General features: G+C 36.1%; 1 protein-coding gene across 3 annotated transcripts in view; it reads left to right on the top strand.

Annotated features, from left to right (window-relative positions):
* LOC113228962 (flotillin-1) overlaps positions 1 to 18,985 on the top strand; it is a 42,727-nt gene extending 23,742 nt beyond the window's left edge. Inside the window, exons 5-11 of one of the 3 annotated variants that reach the window (XR_003310379.1) lie at positions 11,817 to 12,035; positions 12,253 to 12,413; positions 13,028 to 13,136; positions 13,503 to 13,628; positions 13,823 to 13,987; positions 18,199 to 18,373; positions 18,814 to 18,868. Coding sequence is in view for 2 of the 3 variants with exons in the window: in XM_026462445.1 (XP_026318230.1) it covers positions 11,817 to 12,035; positions 12,253 to 12,413; positions 13,028 to 13,136; positions 13,503 to 13,628; positions 13,823 to 13,987; positions 18,280 to 18,342 (843 nt within the window). In the remaining variant the exon portion in view is untranslated. Of the gene's footprint in view, positions 1 to 11,816; positions 12,036 to 12,252; positions 12,414 to 13,027; positions 13,137 to 13,502; positions 13,629 to 13,822; positions 13,988 to 18,198; positions 18,374 to 18,813 lie in introns of all 3 variants that reach the window. The other 2 variants (XM_026462445.1, XM_026462513.1) reach the window with 2 other exon arrangements.
* The last annotated feature ends 1,772 nt before the right edge of the window (positions 18,986 to 20,757 follow it).

Here is a 20,757-nt window from a genome sequence, read left to right as displayed (position 1 = left end):
TCAAACCATGAAGATTCTATGAAAATTCAAAGAACCTATTGCAATAAAACGGCAATTTCATACTTTAACCCCTAATATAACCCTAACAACATATCCTAACATACATTTGAGATGGGGATATTCCATATGAAGATCGCCTAATTAATTAAATAAATATATTTTTCCCGAATGCAGACAGTTCTTGTTCAACTGGGAGGGTGAGCACGAACTATGCGCATACATAGGACAATATATCTATCAAACAGAAAAAAGAAAAAGTAAGTTATATCTTTGTAATCCCAATCGGTACTCCATCATATATATCCTCCCGTCTTTCAAAGTCTGCATTGCCGGAAAATAATAAGGTCCCCCAAAGTTCTTCACAAACTCATCGTGGTTCCACATGAAAAATAAATATAAAAGATTAATTAACCTAGTAGAAACCAAGAAAACATCAAATTATCTCCTATAAAACTTTTTCATTCTATTGACATGGACTAGATCCTGCCTACCCGAACTATTCCTATTTACACCTACTTTTCTCACAATATAATTAACCCTACTCAATCGGTCTACTACCCTATATGGCCCTTTAAATAATCTAGCTAATTTCACACTTCTATTGGAAACTCTCCTAGGACAATATAACATTACCAAGTCCCCTGGCTGATATACAACAATTTTTGCTTTCTTATCATAATTTCGCTTCTGTTTTATCTGCGCCCTCACTATTCGTTCCTTAACAACATCGATCAACGCTGCTTGTTTTGCAGTCTTATCTTGCAAGCTCTCCGCAACATTGACATAATTAATCCCCAATTCTATATCTGATGCACATAAGGATTCTCTACCGAAAAAAACCATAAATGGTGACACCCCGGTACTGCTATGTTTACTAGAATTGTAAGCAAAACACACCAATGGTAACATGCTACACCAATTCCTTTGTTCGCCTCCTATATATTTTGCTAACATTCCTAACAGCGTCCTATTAAATCTCTCACACAAACCATTGCACCTCGCATTGAATGCCGTAGTATGCACCATAACCGCACCAAAATCTCGCGCTGTCTCCTCTACCAAATGAGAAGTAAACACCGATCCTCTATCGCTTAAAACTTCTTTTACTCCGCCGTACCTACAAAATATCTCCGACACCAAAAAATCACATATTGTTTCCGCTGTCACCCTGGTTACGGCCCTGCACACCACAAATACACTTCCGGACACATAATTCGAGCCACCTCGCATTTTCAGTATTGATTGCTCTAAACATAAACAATGTTTGATTGAGCAAAAACTATTAAGCAATTTTGAAACCAGTATACTAAACGTCTTTTCCATAAGTCCTTGTTGGGAATTGGATTTGCAAAGCCGGGGGAAAACTTTTTCTTCGATGATAACACAATTTTTGTATTCTAGCCCTTTACGACAAAAATGTGAGATGGCTCGAATTATGTGTCCGGGAGTATATTTCGACAAATATTCTATACACACAATTATATATCTATTACCTTTATCCGAACGATTAAATGGCCCTAAAATATCAATTCCTACGCGCTCGAAAATACCATTTACGGGAATAGAAATCAATGGTGCAATCGTTTTATTTATGTTTCGCTCCTGACAACTGACAACTCTTGACATACGATTCAATCTTTTTTTCAGCATTCACCATGAAATACCTCTGTCTAAATCTTGAAAAAGTTTTAAACAAACCAAAATGTCCGCCCGTCCAAGCACTATCATGTAGTTCCTTCATACACTCCGAAAACAATTCCGACGGAACGACCACTAAATCAACTATATTTTGATTCAAACGACACTTCTTATAAAGAATTCCGTTCTGTAAAAAGAAGCCTCGATAATTATCACTAACACCTGAACGAATGCAATTAATAATATTTCTACAAAATCCATCCGCCTCTTGTTTATTCTGGACATCATTCACACGCAAAACATATAACTTTAACTCGTCTCTCTGCTCCGGTACACGTTCCACCTTCGACTCTACATCCTCCAGCAACGGGTTCCTACTCAAGAATTTACAAAAGATTATCCTTACCCTTACAATAAACAATGTCGAAATCCCAACCTTGAATCGACAACGCCCATCTGGCTAATCTTCCACTCATATCTCTCTTGCTTTTTAACCATACAAGTGCCCGATGATCTGTAACCACCTGAAAACGAAGTCCCCATAAATAACTTTTAAAATAATTCAACGCCCATATAAGTGCTAAACATTCTTTCTCCGTAACCGAATATTTCTTTTCTGCTTCACTTAACTTCCTCGAGGCATAAGCTATAGGTTTCACCTCTTTTATCCCCTGTACTAAACAACTCCCAATTGCATAACCACTGCTGTCCACATATAACCGCGTCACCTGTTCACTATCTGACGAGAAATGTCCTAAAACAGGCGCTTTACAAATTCGATCTTCTAACACCTCAAATGCCTCCTGCGCTTCATTTGTCCAAACAAACGCCTTGTCCTTTTTCGTCAAATTCGTGATGGGAAGCGCCAATCTATCAAAATTATCAATGAACTTTCGATAATAAGAGAACAATCCTAAAACCGCTCTGACTTCCTTTAGACTACATGGAGGATTTATCTCCTTCATCGCCGCAACTTTCTTACTATCCGGTCCAATTCCCTCAGCCGACACTTCGTGTCCCAGATCAGTCACCTTCTGAAAACCGAAACGACACTTAGATGGTTTTAACGTCAAATGCGCATTTCGCAATCGCATCAAAACCTCCTTTAATGCATTTTTAAATTCTACAAACGTACTTGCATATACCAATATTTATCAACATAAACTATCACATTACGATATTTCATCCCTGCCAATACCTTATCCATTGCCCTTTGAAACACCGCTTGACTTGTTTTCAAGCCAAAAGGTAACACAGTGAACTCATATAGCCCAGTATGTGTAACAAAGGCAGTTTTTTCCTTCCCTTTTCCTAAACCTAACTGCCAATACCCAGAGTTCATATCTAAATCTGCAAAATACTTTGCACCCTGTAAACAACTTAATAAATCATCTACTCTTGGTATAGGGTATGAATCATTTTTAATTTTTTTATTCAAGGCCCTATAATCAATGCAAAATCTCGGAGGCCCTTCTGGTTTATCCACCAAAACCACTGGTGAAGCATATGGACTTTTTGATTCCTGAATTATGCCATATTTCAACATTTCCTCAATAATTTGTCTCTGTTTAGGGGAGACACGATATGGCATTTTATGCACCGGTTCCTCATCAGAAGTATTGATTTCAACTATTGAGTGATTATAACACCCTAATTCGCCTGGCGCAAAAGAGAACGTATCGCGGAATTGTAGCAATAACTGATTCAATTCATCGCGCCTTTTCTCCTGTAATGAATTATCAATATTTAATCCTATTTTTTTATACTCGAGACATTAAACATGTGGTCACCATTCGCATCTAATAAATTAACGAAATATAAATATTCAGATTTGTTTAATGAAAAGTTTTTATAACTTTTCGAAACTGGCTCAATAGAACAACAATTCTTTCTCCTTGACATGACATCAGAGACAGAATTGAAAGGAATTTCAACATTTCTTTTTAAGGTTTTCTTCGCGGCTGCAAAATCAATTACCGCGCTATTTACCGTAAGGAAGTCCTGTCCCAAGATAAGGAGCTCATCGCCATCGTCTACAACAAGCAGCTTTGATTGATATTTGTTTCCCTGTATTACCAACGAAACATTGGTGGACGCTTGTACAATTATTGGCGTCCCACCAACTGTACGCAAAGGAAAATTCGACGTTTTTTCAATCTGTAAATTCAGTTTATCTGCAAACAATTGTGAGATTATTGATACAGAAGCACCAGTATCCACTAACGCTTCGCAATCTACATTATTTATACAAACAGTTATTAAGGGTGCTCTATTTACATTACACTTATCGACTACACACAATTTTTGTTCTAAACACGCCGGTTTCGCATTCCACGTCCGACTATCCCGGCTATCTATCGGTCGTGGCAGTGCGTTTGGGTGATCGCCTCTTGAATGAGCAGCTGTGGCTTGATTAAATTGACGTTGGGGATAACCCGTCGAAGAACCACTACCTTGTGCATGTGAATATACATGCCGAGGTCTCAAGTTATACCGTCCGCGTGGCGTACTTCGCTGCATGTCAAACGGAACGACAGCCGTGACCGGAGTTTGCGGTGTTTGATAGTCTGAATAACCAGTGATGGATCCACCAACGGGTGAAGGATCCCCCTGTGCTTGCCAAGAGCGAGGATATTCTTTTGAAATACACACTAGTAATTCAATATTCCGTTGTTCCAAGTTTGATTGACGATTAAATACATCTTCCATTTGTATAATCGTTTTTCTTAGTTCGTCTTTAGACGCGAACAACCTGCTGGCAAACACCCACTGATAGTTGGGAGCTAAAGATTTTAGGAAATGTTTTACAAATTTCACATCGTCCTCAATCTTAGCCTTTGCCGCCAAACTATCCAGATTATAAAAATATTCTGCAAGCGGCTCATTAGGCCTCAGTCGCCTGTAGTAAAATTCTTGAGCATAATCGACCTGCGAGGGGAATTGCTCTTTCAACTTTTGTGCTATGATTTCATATGTGGCATATGAAGAAAAATGGGCTTTATACCATTGCAAAGCTGGCCCTTCCAGATACGTCGCAATTACGTATCTTTTTTGCCCATCCGACCAGTTGTTTATCACACTAATCGCTTCAAACTCGCCCAGAAACTCTTCGACATCATTTAGGCCCGAAAATTTCTGTGCCGGTGTATGATTCATTGTATAGCCTTTTTTTTTTACTTTACCGGTATGTACTACGAAGCGCACAAGCAGCACACAACGATTTTGTAATAAAAAGTAAAAATATATATTACGGCCTTAAGTCCGCTTTCCTTTTCTTTGTAGGCTTGCTTCTCTTTTTGTAGGTTTATTTATATTATATCTCTTCCTTCCGAGATATTTCAAGAGTAAAATATATCCACCACTTGTACTGAGGGGTAGCTCTAATGCGTAGCGAGAGTTACTTCTAAGAATATAAACTGGGATTAACTTCAAAGATTTGGTTTATTTCACATTTTTTACATAGTTTATACTTTCAGTCTAGGATGCAATATGTCAAGATCTTCTGTTTTCTTATTTCAATTCTTCAAACGCATTCTAATTACAAAAACTATATTCACTAGCTATATTCAGCCAGCAATTCTACTCATAGAGTAGAGCCTAGACTACAGTACTATGAACGCTTGATGAGGAGGCTCCGGGTTCGGTGGTCTGCTTAGTTTTTCATATAATTATCTTCTGTTAGCAATATTTTCCGTACCGTTACATGTGAAATGCACGTTTTATTCGTAATTCATCGTGGTACTTTGCTGTAATACTTCAAATCAGGACTATTTTTAAATTTGCTATTTACTTTTGAAAATGCATATGCGGCATATGTTAAATATAATTTTGTGGGCTTGAGCGTTTTCCGCTTTATATGTTTGTATTTTATTTCCATTTATTTGAAAAACTGAATATTAGGTGGGTATTCGGAATTCTGATAAATATGATGAATACTTGTTAAGTATAAATTGAATATGGAATGTTGTTAATACTTAGATTATGCGTCTCATGGTCTCTATGGCTTCAGATGGACTTGCTTTCGCGAAAAATATCAGTTTGCACATTTTAGAACTTTTCGGCGGTTGTTTCTGTAACTATAGCAGACTCTAGAGGAAAGGATGCTGTATTTGTGTGGCGGACAAAAAATGAAATATTGTGAATATTATTAATATTTTCCCATATATGATTATTCAAAGTTAACAAATTTCTGTCCAAAATAATCGTCGTAAAAGTAGTTTATTAGTACCGTAAAAAAGAATGATCCACTTCGTCCACCTGTCATTATTGTCCGTTTGACGCAGCGATTGAGAAAAGATGCATTATTGACCGCGGCCCGCGCTCACCGTACTCTATTTACCACGGTACCTAAAAAAAGTACAAGATTTCAAATGCCTATGGATACAATACTGCAAAATTTTGATGCGAAAAAGTGACGATATTGCTTCCAAAATATACCATATTAAAAACGAATTCGAGTTATGTAAACTAAAGTGACTATTACAACGTTTATTACAATGTGATTGTGTCTTTCTTTTGTGCGTCTGTCAATATGGACTGTTTATATTTGTACAATTTGCCCTTACTTTCTACTTAGTGTGTATATATATACTAAGAAGAAATATGTATTAAATTAAAATAGAATAGGAATGAATATTCAAATATTTGTTGTGTTGTTGTGGTTGTGTGAAACAAGTATTTGAATATATACATATATGTATTCAAATATTTATTAAATATGTATTAAAAATTATGTATTAAATATTTGTTTCACACAACCACAACAACACAACAAATATTTGAATATATATACAGCGTGTCCCAAAATTCAACGATAAGCGGGCGCTGGAGGGTGGACCTGCGCATAACTACTTGAGGAAAAATAAGAAAAAAAATCTATCTCATTTTTTTTTTCAATTACGATAAAAAAATCGTTATTCTTCGAAAATTTACTCCCTTAATGATATTTTGAATTACCACGACCACATTTTTTCAGATATTTCTGATGTTTTAATTTTAACGGCCACCTAAGTAGTACTGCTGTCTACCACAACTCTTAAAAACCCTAGAATGCCTGTAGTTTTACACAAAAATCCATCAAAATATTTTTTTTTCTTAAAATTTTGAAATATTTTTACCTTCAGTCGACTTTCACTCATCGTTATGTAAAAAAAAAGTATGGACACCACTGCGGCAAGTTTTTTTTTAAATTGACGCAACTAACCAAGATTCCAAAATGGTATAATACTTTAATAAAACTAGGCGCCAAAAATATTGGTACCATTTCTAAGAAAGATTAAAATTCTTGATTATTGTTCTTGTTCATAATAATCACTTTTACTATGTGCCGAAAAAAGGTTATGTGTTGCAATTTCTTGGAATTTCAATGGCACGTGTGCGTAGTCGATACAATTTAGAAATTAGAGAGAGAGAAAAATACCGAGAGATATACGTTAGAAAGAGATAGATAGATGTCCATTGTTGAATAGCAATAACGCAGGTAGAGAAGTTCCGGTGCTCAGCAAGTCAGTACGCTCTGCTCCTTTGTTTACTGCGCATCTTTCCGCAATCAATTGACGTAGCTCTCGTACTAACGACTTTTGGCTTGGCTTATTGGACTGGATTTAAGTGATCTGCAAACTAAATTTACCTGGCATCACTTTGGACTGTGAATTGGAGTTTTGGCGTATTTTGAACTGATTATCGTTTATCATGCCGCTACCATACACACCGGTGGAATACGCTAACATGCACCTCATTTATGGAGAATGTCGGTGCAATGCTAACGCTGCCAGCAGATTGTATCGAGAAAGGTACCCAAACACTGAAAGATACCCGGATTATCGAGTATTTTTGAATGTGCATCGAGCGTTTTCGGAGGGTCATTTTCCATCTGCCAGAAGAAACGCTGGAAGACCGAAATCGGAATGCGATGAAGAAGTTCTCAATGAAATAAACATTGATGCAACTACCTCAGTACGTGCCATAGAAGCAGCTACGGGAATCCCAAAAAGTACGGCACATCGAATTCTGAAACGTCACAAGCTCCACCCATATCACTATAGGCGAGTGCAGACGTTATTGCCTCGGGACTATCCACTACGGATCGCATTTTGCCGTGTGATGCTGCAAAAACACCGGGAAGATCCCCAGTTCCTAGACAAAGTGCTATGGTCGGACGAAACAACCTGCAAGAAAGATGGCTGTTTAAATCTTCACAATTTACATAGTTGGAGCAATGAAAATCCGCACCTGATGAGACAAGACAAATCCCAATATCAATTCAAGGTTAACCTATGGACAGGCATATTAAATGGAAAAGTGATTGGGCCCTTTGAGTTACAAGGACACTTAGATGGTGATAGTTATTTGAACTTTTTACAAAATGATTTGCAAGAATTATTAGAAGACATCCCCTTAAGTGATGTACAAAACATGTGGTTTCAAAATGATGGTTGCCCAGCTCACTACGCCCGTCCTGTGCGAGAATACTTAAACCAAGAATATCCTGGGCGTTGGATTGGGCGACTTGGTCCTATCTTATGGCCACCCCGTTCACCCGACCTAAACCCCCTGGATTTCTTCTATTGGGGTTGTCTCAAAGACAGGATTTACGCAAAACCCATCACAACATTGGACGAGCTTCGGCAAAAAGTCAATCAAGCTGCGGCTCATATCAACGGTAGAAGATATGCAAGACAGATAAAACGATCATTTTTAAGGCGATGTCGTGCATGTATTAATGCTGGTGGCAAACAATTTGAACATTTACTATAATGTTAATTTTGCAATAAATAAATTAAATGAAGAAATACCATTTGTTTTGATTTATTCAACATTTTTCAGCAACAAAAACCTATTTTCGGCAAATAGTAAAAGTGATTACTATAAATAATAACAATAATTTAGAATTTTAGTCTTTCTTAAAAATGGTACGAATATTTTTTGCAACATTTTTTTTAAGTACCTGCTTTATTGTTATTCAACAAAGGGCATCTATCTATGTCTTTCTAACGTATATCTCTCGCTATCTTTCTCTCTCTAATATCTAAATTGTATCGACTACGCACATGTGCCATTGAAATTCCAAGAAATTGCATCAAATAATCTTTTTTCGGCACACAGTGAAAGTGATTATTATGAATAAGAACAATAATCAAGAAATTTAGTCTTTCTTAGAAATGGTACCAATATTTTTTTGCGCCTAGTTCTCTTAAAGTATTATACCATTTTGGAATCTTGGTTAGTTGCGTCAATTTTTAAAAATACTTGCCGCAGTGGTGGCCGTACTTTTTTTTTACAAAACGATGAGTGAAAGTCGACTGCAGGTAAAAATATTTCAAAATTTCAAGGAAAAAAAATATTTTGATGGATTTTTTTGTACAATTGCAGGCATTCTGGGAATTTTAAGAGTTGTGGTAGACAGCAGTACTACTTAGATGGCCGTTAAAATAAAAACATCAGAAATATCTGAAAAATTGTGGTCGTGGTGATTTAAAATATCATTAAGGGAGTAAATTTTCGAAGAATAACAATTTTTTTATCGTAAATTTAAAAAAAAATGATATAAATTTTTTTTCTTATTTTTCCTCAAGTAGTTATGCGCAGGTCCGGGTGGACCACCCTCCAGCGCCCGCTTATCGTTGAATTTTGGGACACGCTGTATATATATATATATATATATATATAAATATTTGTTTCATTCCTATTCTATTTTAACGGTTAATTATAATAATACTAATTTAAAATAATATCAGAACGCAAGGGGGCTGCGAACAAAATCACATTCTTTCCTTTCCAACGTTTTAAAGTGCAATTGTGATATTATATTATATTATTATATTATATTACTGAAACCTCGTTAGCCGAGAATTTCTATGACTCAGAGTTCTTTAATGGTCATCATCATGGTTTGTTCAGCCAAAAGCTGACATGCCCTGTCGTGACAGGGCGTGTCAGCTTTTGGCTGACAATCGAGCTTGCTCTGCCGTCCCGCCACCCGTATCCGCCCTCCTCATCTTCAATTTCTTTGTTACATCTAACCTGTACTTATTTGCCTCATAATAATGATCTTTATATTTCTTTGCAATAATTTTTTGCTTCTGCTTTTGACTTAATTATATCTTACCCATATGATACTTTTTTCATTTTAGGAGATTTTAACGATATCTTACTCCACTAGGAGGCCAGTAACTGATCATAATGTATTTTGATATTATTACTAACATCTAACAGTGATAAAAACGCTTCGGCGTTGCGACATTTTATGAATTTGACGGATCGATAATCTTGTTTGAATATTAATGATTAGTATCAACATTTATCACGCGGCTAATTTTGACGATATAAATAAAGAGCTGGCTAATATTGACTGGAATGTTTGACGAAGTGATGTACACCGAGCAATCAGTTTGTTATTTTTATTCGATTTTTGATGATTTGCTGCATAAACATGTCCCTAAACCTAAAGTCACTTAAAAATCAAGAAAGCCGCCTTGGTGTACACTTTCCCTTACAATATTAGGAAATAGGAAAAGAAAAGCTCATTCTAGGTGGAAAAGATATGGCAACCATTTGAATTACCAAATTTCTATTCGTCTGCGTGCAGAAGAGAAAGCGATGGAATCTAAATGCTACAAAAATGATATTAATACTCAAGTCACCTAAGTTATTTTGGACCTTTGTTCAATCTAAATTCCCGACAAATCAAATTCCCTAAACCTATGAAATATGACATAACTCTTCTAGTGACTGCCTCACTATTGCAAATTTTGTTAACGATCACAAAGGCCGGAGTTGATAATGTCCACCCAATTTTGATATCCATATGTGCTCAACAATTACCTACTCCCCTAACTATTGTTTATAACAAATTGATACCAGAAGGTTATTATTCCAACATAATGGAAACAGGTTTTAGTTACCCCAATTTTTAAATCCTTCTCGAAGCATGACGTCAAGCTATTTTATCTAACCAACTTCGTAACATAATTAAATTTCCCGTCATCCTGAAAATTATACAGACCCTGCACTGTCTTGCTCCTACAGAGGTCGAGGTTTCGTTGGCTTGGATACCTAGTCAAATATGGTATCCGAGGGAACGAGACAGTGGACCAATAACGCCAAGGAGGCGACCCTCTCAGGCTCTCTCATTATACCTATATATTATAGCGAACACCTGTGTTACGCTCACGAACTGACTTCGTTAGCTAAGGATTGTCTAGATATGGAATGGCAAGCGCACTGGGTTCGAACTAGCCAAGAGACAGACACGTACTATGCCGACGTTCAAAATAACATCCCAGCGAAACCATGGTTTTTTTTAAGTTTCGCTAAGCTAGTAGACTAGACTGGGCCACTCTTGTTCCCCTGTGTTCCTTAATAAAATCCGTGTCAGATTCAACTCTTTACGTGAATGTGGTTTGGACGAGTGTAACCTTGATCACATTTTCCTTGAATGTCTTAAATTGACTTCCTCCTTGTACGACCTCCTTCCATCTTTCATTCCTTGTCCTATTAACCTCAAATCCCTCTTTTTTTGTATTCTCCCTTTGTTAGCATTTTGCGTGATTATATACGCTCTAATAATATAATTCTTTAGCTGGTTGTTTGTCCATGATTGTTTTTTTTACCCCAGGTATGGTCTCCACAACAGCATTCCGTCGAAGAGATTCATCTAAAAATAAATACCTTTCTCCTACCGAAACGTTGGCGTTATTGATGAATATCAACTGACAACGTTAATCGAAACTGACACTGGCCCAAACCTAGTGGCCGCCATTAAGGAAATAGAATAAATAGAACTGTTAAAAAAATATAAATGTAATTACCGACATTCATAAATAATAAGTTAGGATAAAACGGCCGTATCCAATTACGACATATACCAATAATAGCGTTCCAATGATCATTTGTTTAAAGTGATGGGGAGCTTAAGAATTAGGTGTGTGACTTAAACCATTAATATCTCTGATGTTAACAAAGATATCGAAAAGAGAATCGGCATGTTCATGCGTTGATTGAAGCAATAAATAAAAACAAGCTGAGATTCAGAGCGCCAAAATCACCATAGGATAAATCGCATTGAAATACTTCTTAGACATCGCTGAACTAGGGCGAATTCAATGGATGTTTTTTGTTATCATTGTACTTTAAGCAAATGGGTATTGCGATACTTTAACTGATGTTTAATAAAACAGGGTTATCTAAAAGCGCTTGGTATGGCTCGCACGGCTGAAGTAAAACGCGATGCACGCATCGGCGAGGCTGAAGCCCAAGCCGAGGCCAGAATCAAGGAAGCCATGGCCGAGGAGCAGAGGATGGCCTCCAGGTACCTCAACGACACCGAAATCGCCAAGGCGCAACGACACTTCGAACTAAAAAAGGCTGCTTATGATGTTGAAGTACAGACGAAAAAGGTGTGACTGGATTTCTTCTAGGTCTAGTTGAATAATTGATTAGTAAATTTATGTTTCCATTAAACCTTGCAGTACCATAAAAATTGTTATTTGTATTACTTAACTAATTATTATCACGTGTATAGATGAATTTGATATTTTTCATCGTTTACTTGGATATTCGCGTATGGCTAAAGTGGCGAAGACGTATTTTGTAAGTATCGAAATTGGTTGTCAGGCCGAAGCAGAGATGGCATACGAGTTGCAAGCAGCCAAGACGAAACAGCGCATCAAGGAAGAGCAGATGCAAATCGCCGTGGTGGAGCGTACGCAGGAAATTGAGGTGCAGAAGTGGGAGGTGCAACGGAGAGAGAAGGAGTTAGACGCCACTGTTAGAAGGTACGGTATACATGCGGTACGGTATACATACGGTACGGTATACGGTTAGAATATACGGTACAGTTGTACCGTATATTCTAATCTCTTGAAGGTAGCCAAGACGTCTCCTATCTAATTGCACTCCTATACTGCTAACAAACTCCATTTACTAAATATTCAAGCAGTCATAAGGTATTTCTTTACTGCTACCCCAAGAAGATAGTTGCGATGTATTGCAATTAAAGGTGAGCAGAGTCAACACATTCTCTGGCACAGGAGAACTTATGCCTACCGCATCACACGTTAAAGAACTTATGTCTACTGCATTCTCCTGTATCTTCATCTATCTGTATCTTCTTTTTGTACATCCTTAGTATCGTAAATTAATATCAGGAACTTTACTAAGGGTCGTATTCCAGAACTGTACTCAATACTCAAGTCAGGACTTGAGTATTGCAGTGAGCACTGAAAATCATACTCAAGTCCTTGCCATTAGGGCCGTATTTCCAGTGCTTGAAAACATACTCAAGTCTGCTCAAGTCCTGACTTGAGCATTGAGTAGAGTTTTGGAATATGACCCTGAGACTAAGTGATACGTATTTTTTGTACTTTCAATCGCGTAATTTAATGAACAGGCCTGCAGAAGCACAAAAATACAAGCTGGAGAAGCTGGCTGAAGCACACAGAATGAAGACCGTCATGGAAGCAGAGGCCGAGGCTGAGGCGATCAGAGTACGCGGAGAGGTAACGTACTTGTTGTATGAAAATTTTATAATGAATTAATGACATAGACAATCGTATGAATAGTCTGTTTATTTATCTAAAAATAAATGAGTTTAATGTCAAGCAACCTGATGACAGGTTAATTGTAACGCATGTTTTTAAAAAATGAATTATTTTTAACGGCCAAAGCCCGGCAACCTTCGTTATAAGAAATATCTGATCAGATTGAACTATACAATTTGTATTTAATGACTTTATATCTGCATTGGCACTCGCTGCTGGCTCTGGACACAATGTTACATCTACGGGCTAGGCGCCTTCTAAAATATAATATTCAGCGCTTTTTAACGTTACGGCCAGTCGTATACTATATTGCACATTTCTCAGGCGGAGGCGTACGCAATCAAGGCTAAGGCAGCAGCTGACGCAGAGCAGATGGCCCAGAAGGCAGACGCCTGGAAGGAGTATGGACCGGCTGCCATGGTCGATATGATGCTCGATACTTTGCCTAAGGTTTGATATACATTTATAAAATTTAAATTAACATAAAAAAAAACTATCAAGATTATTTCAGTTCCTGATTGTGTAAACCTTATAATCGTAATTTGGAGTATTCTATAGAAGGACAGTAATCCTAAATTCGTCAACAAATTATAGAATTAGCTCTTTATTTGAAGCTGTCAGTGACGGATCTTTGTTATGTACAGGTGGCAGCAGAGGTAGCCGCGCCATTGTCACAAGTCAATAAAGTGACAATGGTGTCTTGCGGCGGTAGCGAAGTGGGCGCTGCCAAACTCACTGGAGAGGTGCTTAACATCGTGCAGTGCATTCCGACCCTTGTCAAGGGGGTCACTGGAGTTGACGTTACCAAGGTATTTTTACATTTATCCCATTATCAGTTATCTTGAGGAAATTGGATCACTTCAATGTATGCTTTGGGTAAATAAAAACGTGTTTGTTGACCGCTGAATTCAAATAGCAGGGAAGGACAAATAATTGTGGTATGCTTACGGCAATAATTTAAAGGCTATTATGAAACAAATTCAATCTGGGCATTTGTGAATAGGAGTAAAAGGTAATGCGCCTTATGTATCGATATAATTTTTTTTGTTCAAGATAGGGGCAGCAAATTTTTTTGTGCAGCCTGATCTTATTAACGTTTAACGATACTAAAATGTATTTTCACTTACGGCTTACGTGTAGTTTCAGTCGCATTCTACTTTTTACCACTTTATTAACAAATTCACACTACCAATAAAATATGTAAAATATTTTAATACCATATAAATAATAACTTAGGTACTAAATGTGTACCAATGAATATAGTTATTGAAGTTTTAATACACATTATGAAAATTACATACTTCATTAATTATATTTTAATTTTAATGTCAAATAATTTTGTTAAATACAATATTTGAGAGCAGTAGCCGTGCATAAGGAGGAATAAAATAAGTGACACAAGCCGTTACACTGCAGTCTGATTTAGTATGCTTTTATAACAATAACAGATTGTACCTATTTCGTTTTCTTAGTAGCTGGCCGAATACTATGGACATGACATAATAGGGTTATACCATAAATAACACAAAAGAGCATTTTAGGATATTAAAAAAAAATTGATCGCCATGTTGGGACTCATCTATTGCTTATTCCCTCCGAGAGTGTTATCGAAACATACTTAACACGCTTTTAGCGGCGAAGGGAAAGAAAACGTCATGATGAAGTCTGTATGTCGGAGAACGTTCACGTAACGTTTCGAACACGTGTGAATTCTCCTAATAGGATCACTAGACTATCTTCACGGACTATAGTTTAAACAATCTACTTAAAAGCGGCCTCTAATTGTCACAGCGCATTAAAATAATATAATATTTTATCTTAAACTTTCACAATATCGCTTCCCGTACAGTTCAATGGATGACACGGCGAAGATATTTTACATCATCTAAAGATATCGAACTTGCGAATTGCATGGGTAAATATATTGTCAAATTTTTTTTAGAACAACATAAGTAAGTTTGTAGTTAAGCATGCTAGTTACATACGTAGTCGTTACACATGATTTGTTGAAAATATACACGTAGAAACCGCGTGGCACGAATATGCTCGTTTGCGAGTGTTGTAAAATGTAACAGCTGAGATTGCTTACACTTGAGTATTGCATAACTACAAAGAGATTATGTGCCCGGTAATGCAAACTGTAATGAAATAATACGAAGGAATTCGGTCCAATTTTCATACATTGTGATACGAGTGTTGTATCAATTTGCCAAGGTGTCCTAAACGCAATAATAAAATTAATGTTTTATTTAGGTAATAAACATAATAAGGATAAATTTAAAAAAAAAATATGGTTTTAAATTTACTTTGTTAGAGCCAAAAGCAAAATATTTAAACTGGAACTCAAGGTCATCATTGTTTTACCTGTTTATTACCGTCCATCTACAGCATAATTAATGGCATTATTCCGTCTCGCGTGGATGCAAGTTAATTATGCTTCAATATTTCACTCTTCTCAATTCATTATAGTGCCAGTGCAAATAAACATAAGATAAAAAATAATCTGAATCCGTAGATAACGCTGTTTGTTTAAAAAAGATAAGATTCAGTTTTTAAATATATTCTGAAACAAATTCGTCGAAGCCGATATCTTAACAGTTATTTATTTATACAATTGAATGTCGTTTGGAACACTGATTGCGTGACACTACGGACCTATGACCTAATTAATTTCCATATCGTTCCAAAAGTGGTATAAATATTAAAATTATGTTTTGTGTACTATATTTACAAATATTGAGGAGAATTGATATCAATGACGGTAAAAATTTTAATCGGATTAAAGCTTATAAGGAAATTACCTAAAAATAAGTCAGACTGCAGTGGTGTCTTCTAGTTGCGAATGCCAGAATCCACTGTGAATTGCGCTAGGGGCAATTATTAAACACTTATAAGAACATTAAATTGTAGCCAGTCCTGGGGCATTAATAGAATACCACACACAAACTGTAAATCATTATTGCTTACAATACGATACATTTACTCGTTAGTACAAATGCTCAGTTAATAACTTGACACATAAACAAGCTACAATAGTGTTTCGTTACAGAAATTATATGTTACAACATACGAGAGTGGATTGAATAGTTCGCGGCCTAACCAGGGGTCCGTCTCTCGCACATCTGAATGTTCGTACGGCACGTTTCGTAAAAAAATGGTTGCAATGTCGAAATCGCCTCATTATTGTTCGTTGGATGGGTGTAGAAGTAGGAATACTGACAATAAATTATCATTTTTTTCATTACCGTTCCTTTTTCCTCGTAGTGAGCGCCTGGTGTCATTAGTGAGATTTAGTAGGCTATTATGGCGTAGGTATTTTCAATTTTGTATGCAAGTGATGTGAAAACAAAGTTAAATACTTGCAAAAATATGTTTATTTTATTACGTGATTTTCATCTAGTTCGATGCATTCCTTCCACTTGCTTTCCAAAGCGTCTACACCAGTTTAAAAAAGATTCTTCAAGGTCTTCGAAATATCTATTTTACGCTGATTCGATTTCTTCAATTGATGAAAATTTTTGACGAGCGAGGTGTTCTTTTAGGTTGGGGAACAGGTGAAAGTCCCAAGTTACTAAACCAGGAGAATAAGCCGGATGGGGCAGTAATTAAAATCCAGAACAATGAATTCTAACCATGAGTTCGACAGAAGTGTGACCGCGAGCATTATCCTGATGAAACAAAACTATTGTCCTGAGTAATCCTAACCGTTTTTCTTTAATTTCTTCGCGCAAACGACGCAAAAGGATGCAATACTTATTGATTTCGCCTTTAACGAGGTAGTCTACCATGTTGACACCCTTAATATACCAAAAAACTGACTCTATCACCCTGCCAGCTGACAAAACTGCTTTGGCTTTCTTTGGGTCGATTAATCACGTTTTCCACTGCTTCGATTATTGTTTGGGCTCTGGTGTATCGTGCTGAACCCGAGTTTCATCCATAGTCACAAATCACAAAATTTTGCGCGTCAGCCTCAAACATCTCTAGTCTCGAGAAATGAGCCGAATATGCTTTTGATCCTGAAAGCGGAATCTTTCATCTTCATCATCTGAATCAAACCAGCGGAATCGCGGAAACTTTGTAAAATCCAAGTCCGATGACAATTACGTTTTATGTGTGTTCATACGACATGCTCACAGAGTGCAATCTCCTTGATAGTCAATCTTTGGACTTCCATAACGAGATCACACACTTTTCTTCTGATATTTTCCTCAGTCGTAGACGCCGTGGGCCGGCTAGTCCTATGGTCTTCTTCGAAATTTACACATACACGTATGAATTCTGTTACTAATTTTTTTATAGTCCTATACGATGGAGCAGATTCCCATAATGTTGTCTCCATGTCACTGTGTGTCTTTATCGGTAAATATATAAATTTTTAAACAAGTATAAATGATGACAGCACGTCGTTAAATTTTCTCTATTTTTGAAAATCGCTGCACTTGATCTCACTAAACTAGCTCTAATTTAAAAACCACAAATACTACACCAATAAAATTTTGCACAGCGATAACCAATGAATATATGAATTAGATGTGAGTAGTATGAAAAATATAATAAGTACTTCCATGTGAAGCCGCGAACTTTTCAATCCACTCTCGTACATTTGTAAATGTACATAAAATTAAATTTCTGAAATGCCGGTAATACATTTTATATCAATATTTGTGTCTGTGTTTGCATGTAAGTATCTGTTTTCCGAAGCTTGTGGTATTAGCGAAGAATTAAGAAGTTTTCTTTATTTGTAACATTAACATAAAAAATGGTTATAATTTTATAAGAATTTTTATAAGAAGATCCAAGCTCTAATAACAACATTGAGAACTTTGCCCTTGTTTGTTTATAAACCCAAGGGCCTACCGATGAGACGCCTCATTCATTAAAAAAAATTGTAAATATCAAAGGTCTCATCCTATTTAAGAGCCAGGCTCTTGTCTATGTAGCCTCGTCTACAAAGTTCTATCTCCTGTCTATTGGAGATTTTATATTACTAAAAGTACCTTACAATTAATTTTTCCAGACAATAGAAAATACCACGGCTTAATTTGCTTTAACTGTGTGCTTTGCCTAACCTATTGTGATTGACGCGGCGGTGGCGCAGGCTGTATCCGAAGTTACACCCCCGGTGGCGGTACGCACCGACTCCGCAAGGAAAGTGCGATAACTGCTCAAGAACTCAACTAGCGCTCGTCGAGGTAAGTACATTGTGCAGCTGTAGATAATTTACCGTCTTTTAGTATTTTCTTTGAAGGTACCGTGAGCAGAAATATATATTATTCGCTGGGGGCGGATAACCATCAAAAAATAAGAAATTAGTTTTCTCCCCACTTGAAGAGAGCAATGACATAAGTCCAAATAACATACCTGTTAGTCTTAAAAAACATTAAAATTAAAGTAATAAACCAACACATTTGTCAGATCTCATCTTGTGTGTTGATATTTAACTTTTATTATATAATGATTATTAGTAAATAAGTGATAATTTGAAGCTAGAACAGCAATGCAAAGGGTATGGAATGATTTTAGTAGATATTGTGGATTACATTACTCAATTACAATGCAAATTTTCTCATCAATTGAGTGTGATTCATTCGTTTCGAATTGAGTTTCATGATTATTCTTTATCTTTCTACAGGGTGGGGTTTTGCATAATGCAATACTGCGTCCAACGATAGACGACAAGATAAATTTTCCATAATAAGACCTATAACTACCGTCACTAACAAAACTACTTCTTTACTAACATTTAGCAGTGCCACTTTTGGGAAATTTGTAAAACAAATCAAAATCGACACCTAATATATAGCACCCTTCATGGGAGAATGGCATAAGTGGAGTTACGTCAAAATCAGATACAAAAAAATATAACCCACATCCTCTCCAATTCTTGTAACTCTATCGATTAACATTGTAAAGAAGATTATAGAAATTGGAGAGGATGTGGGTTATATTCTTCTGTATATATACAATGGAGCAATAATAATTTTTAACGTAACTCTACTTATGCCATTCTTCCATGACGGGTGCGATATGTTGTTAATTTAGTTTTATTTTGTTATTTATAAAATGTATTTCGTAATACATGATATTTTCGTGAAATCCCAAATATTTTTCTATTATCAGTAAATGTACGGACAAATGTGAATTTCATATTGTGAAACCTACAAGCTAAAGAAAATATAAATCTACTTTTAAATTGAACATGGTTGATGTTGAGCTTTATAATATCACAAAAATATTGCAACTGTGCCTCGTGGCCAAGTGTATAATTAGAGATAATATTGCGAGGTTTCCGATATTTTTTGAGTCTAGAAAAGATAGAATAGTGTGAGAAAATAAAAATGAAACTATCGACGATGTCGAGAAAAGGACGAATGTAACTTGTTAACGAAAATGCTCTATCTATTTTGTATTCCTATCAAAACAGTAACTACTTAACAAATTAAGCAAAGTTCGTCTACAAGTATTGTTGTAAAAGATATGAGATTTTAATGACCAATCGCATGTACTTCTTTCCAAAGTAGAAGATTACAAATGACTGTTATACAAAATTAAAACTTATATTTTTTTAATTAGCTAAACTGTCATTAGGGTAATTGAAAATACTTGGTGTTCACAAAGTGCAGTTTAGAGATGCTAATTGTAATTAGTGCATTTGTAGCATTATTGACATTTTTAAAAATGATGCGCTTTTAGTGAATTTCGTGTGGACGTACGAGACGAAAAATAACTTTACCTTATCAAGATAGGTAATATACATAGTAATCTTCTCTACTATTCCAATGTCGCCGTCTCATATACAGTTATGCAGACGGCATTTGTTACCAATATGCGCAAATGTACTAAACATGCTACCAATATGTGCGTATCTAAACGAGTGCATGCCACTAGTTTTGTTACGTATGTGCAACGTTTAGATGTGGTGGTTTTGTTACCTAAGGTGGGAAATTAAATATAAATATCTACGGTAATCTGTTGATACTGGGTATGATGTTTACAAACGTGACCGCGCCGTGGTCGAGTGGTTCTTACGTTCCTTTCTGCTAAGGACATCTGTATGGATTGCACGCTCTGTTATATGATTTACAGACAGAGCAATTTAGTTTGTATTTATTGATATTTATATGATATCGCTAATTCACCGACATTAAATAATACAGATGATTATTGTAACATTTGTCTAGAACAAAGGAACATGTTACAATTATGTAGTTTTAACGAATCTCCAATGTGCGGACATCGTTTGGACATGTGTTAATATTATTTATTGTATGTTTATTTTACTTTTATAAACTGCCATTAATGTATTTAGACAAATATTATAGACAATTTCTGCTTTTACGATACGACATACACGTGTTAAATCGGTATTCTTATGTGTTGACTTTAGTGCCATTATTTTATTTAAGAAAATAATTTATTTTTTGTTTTCTTTAGGTTGATTGATTTATTTAAAGCACAGATTCTAGAAGTACAAACCGCAAAAATGTAGGCTTAATAGTGTTTGTTTTAGTTTCACACAAGATATTATTTGCATGCAAGAGTGTTAAGATAACAAAACATGCTAAAAACTCGTGCA

Source organism: Hyposmocoma kahamanoa, unplaced genomic scaffold, assembly GCF_003589595.1.
Source record: "Hyposmocoma kahamanoa isolate Upper Pololo Valley unplaced genomic scaffold, ASM358959v1 100021, whole genome shotgun sequence".
Lineage (NCBI taxonomy): Eukaryota > Metazoa > Arthropoda > Insecta > Lepidoptera > Cosmopterigidae > Hyposmocoma > Hyposmocoma kahamanoa.
Note: the sequence above shows the minus strand (reverse complement) of the source record. Positions and strands in the feature narration are given on the sequence as shown.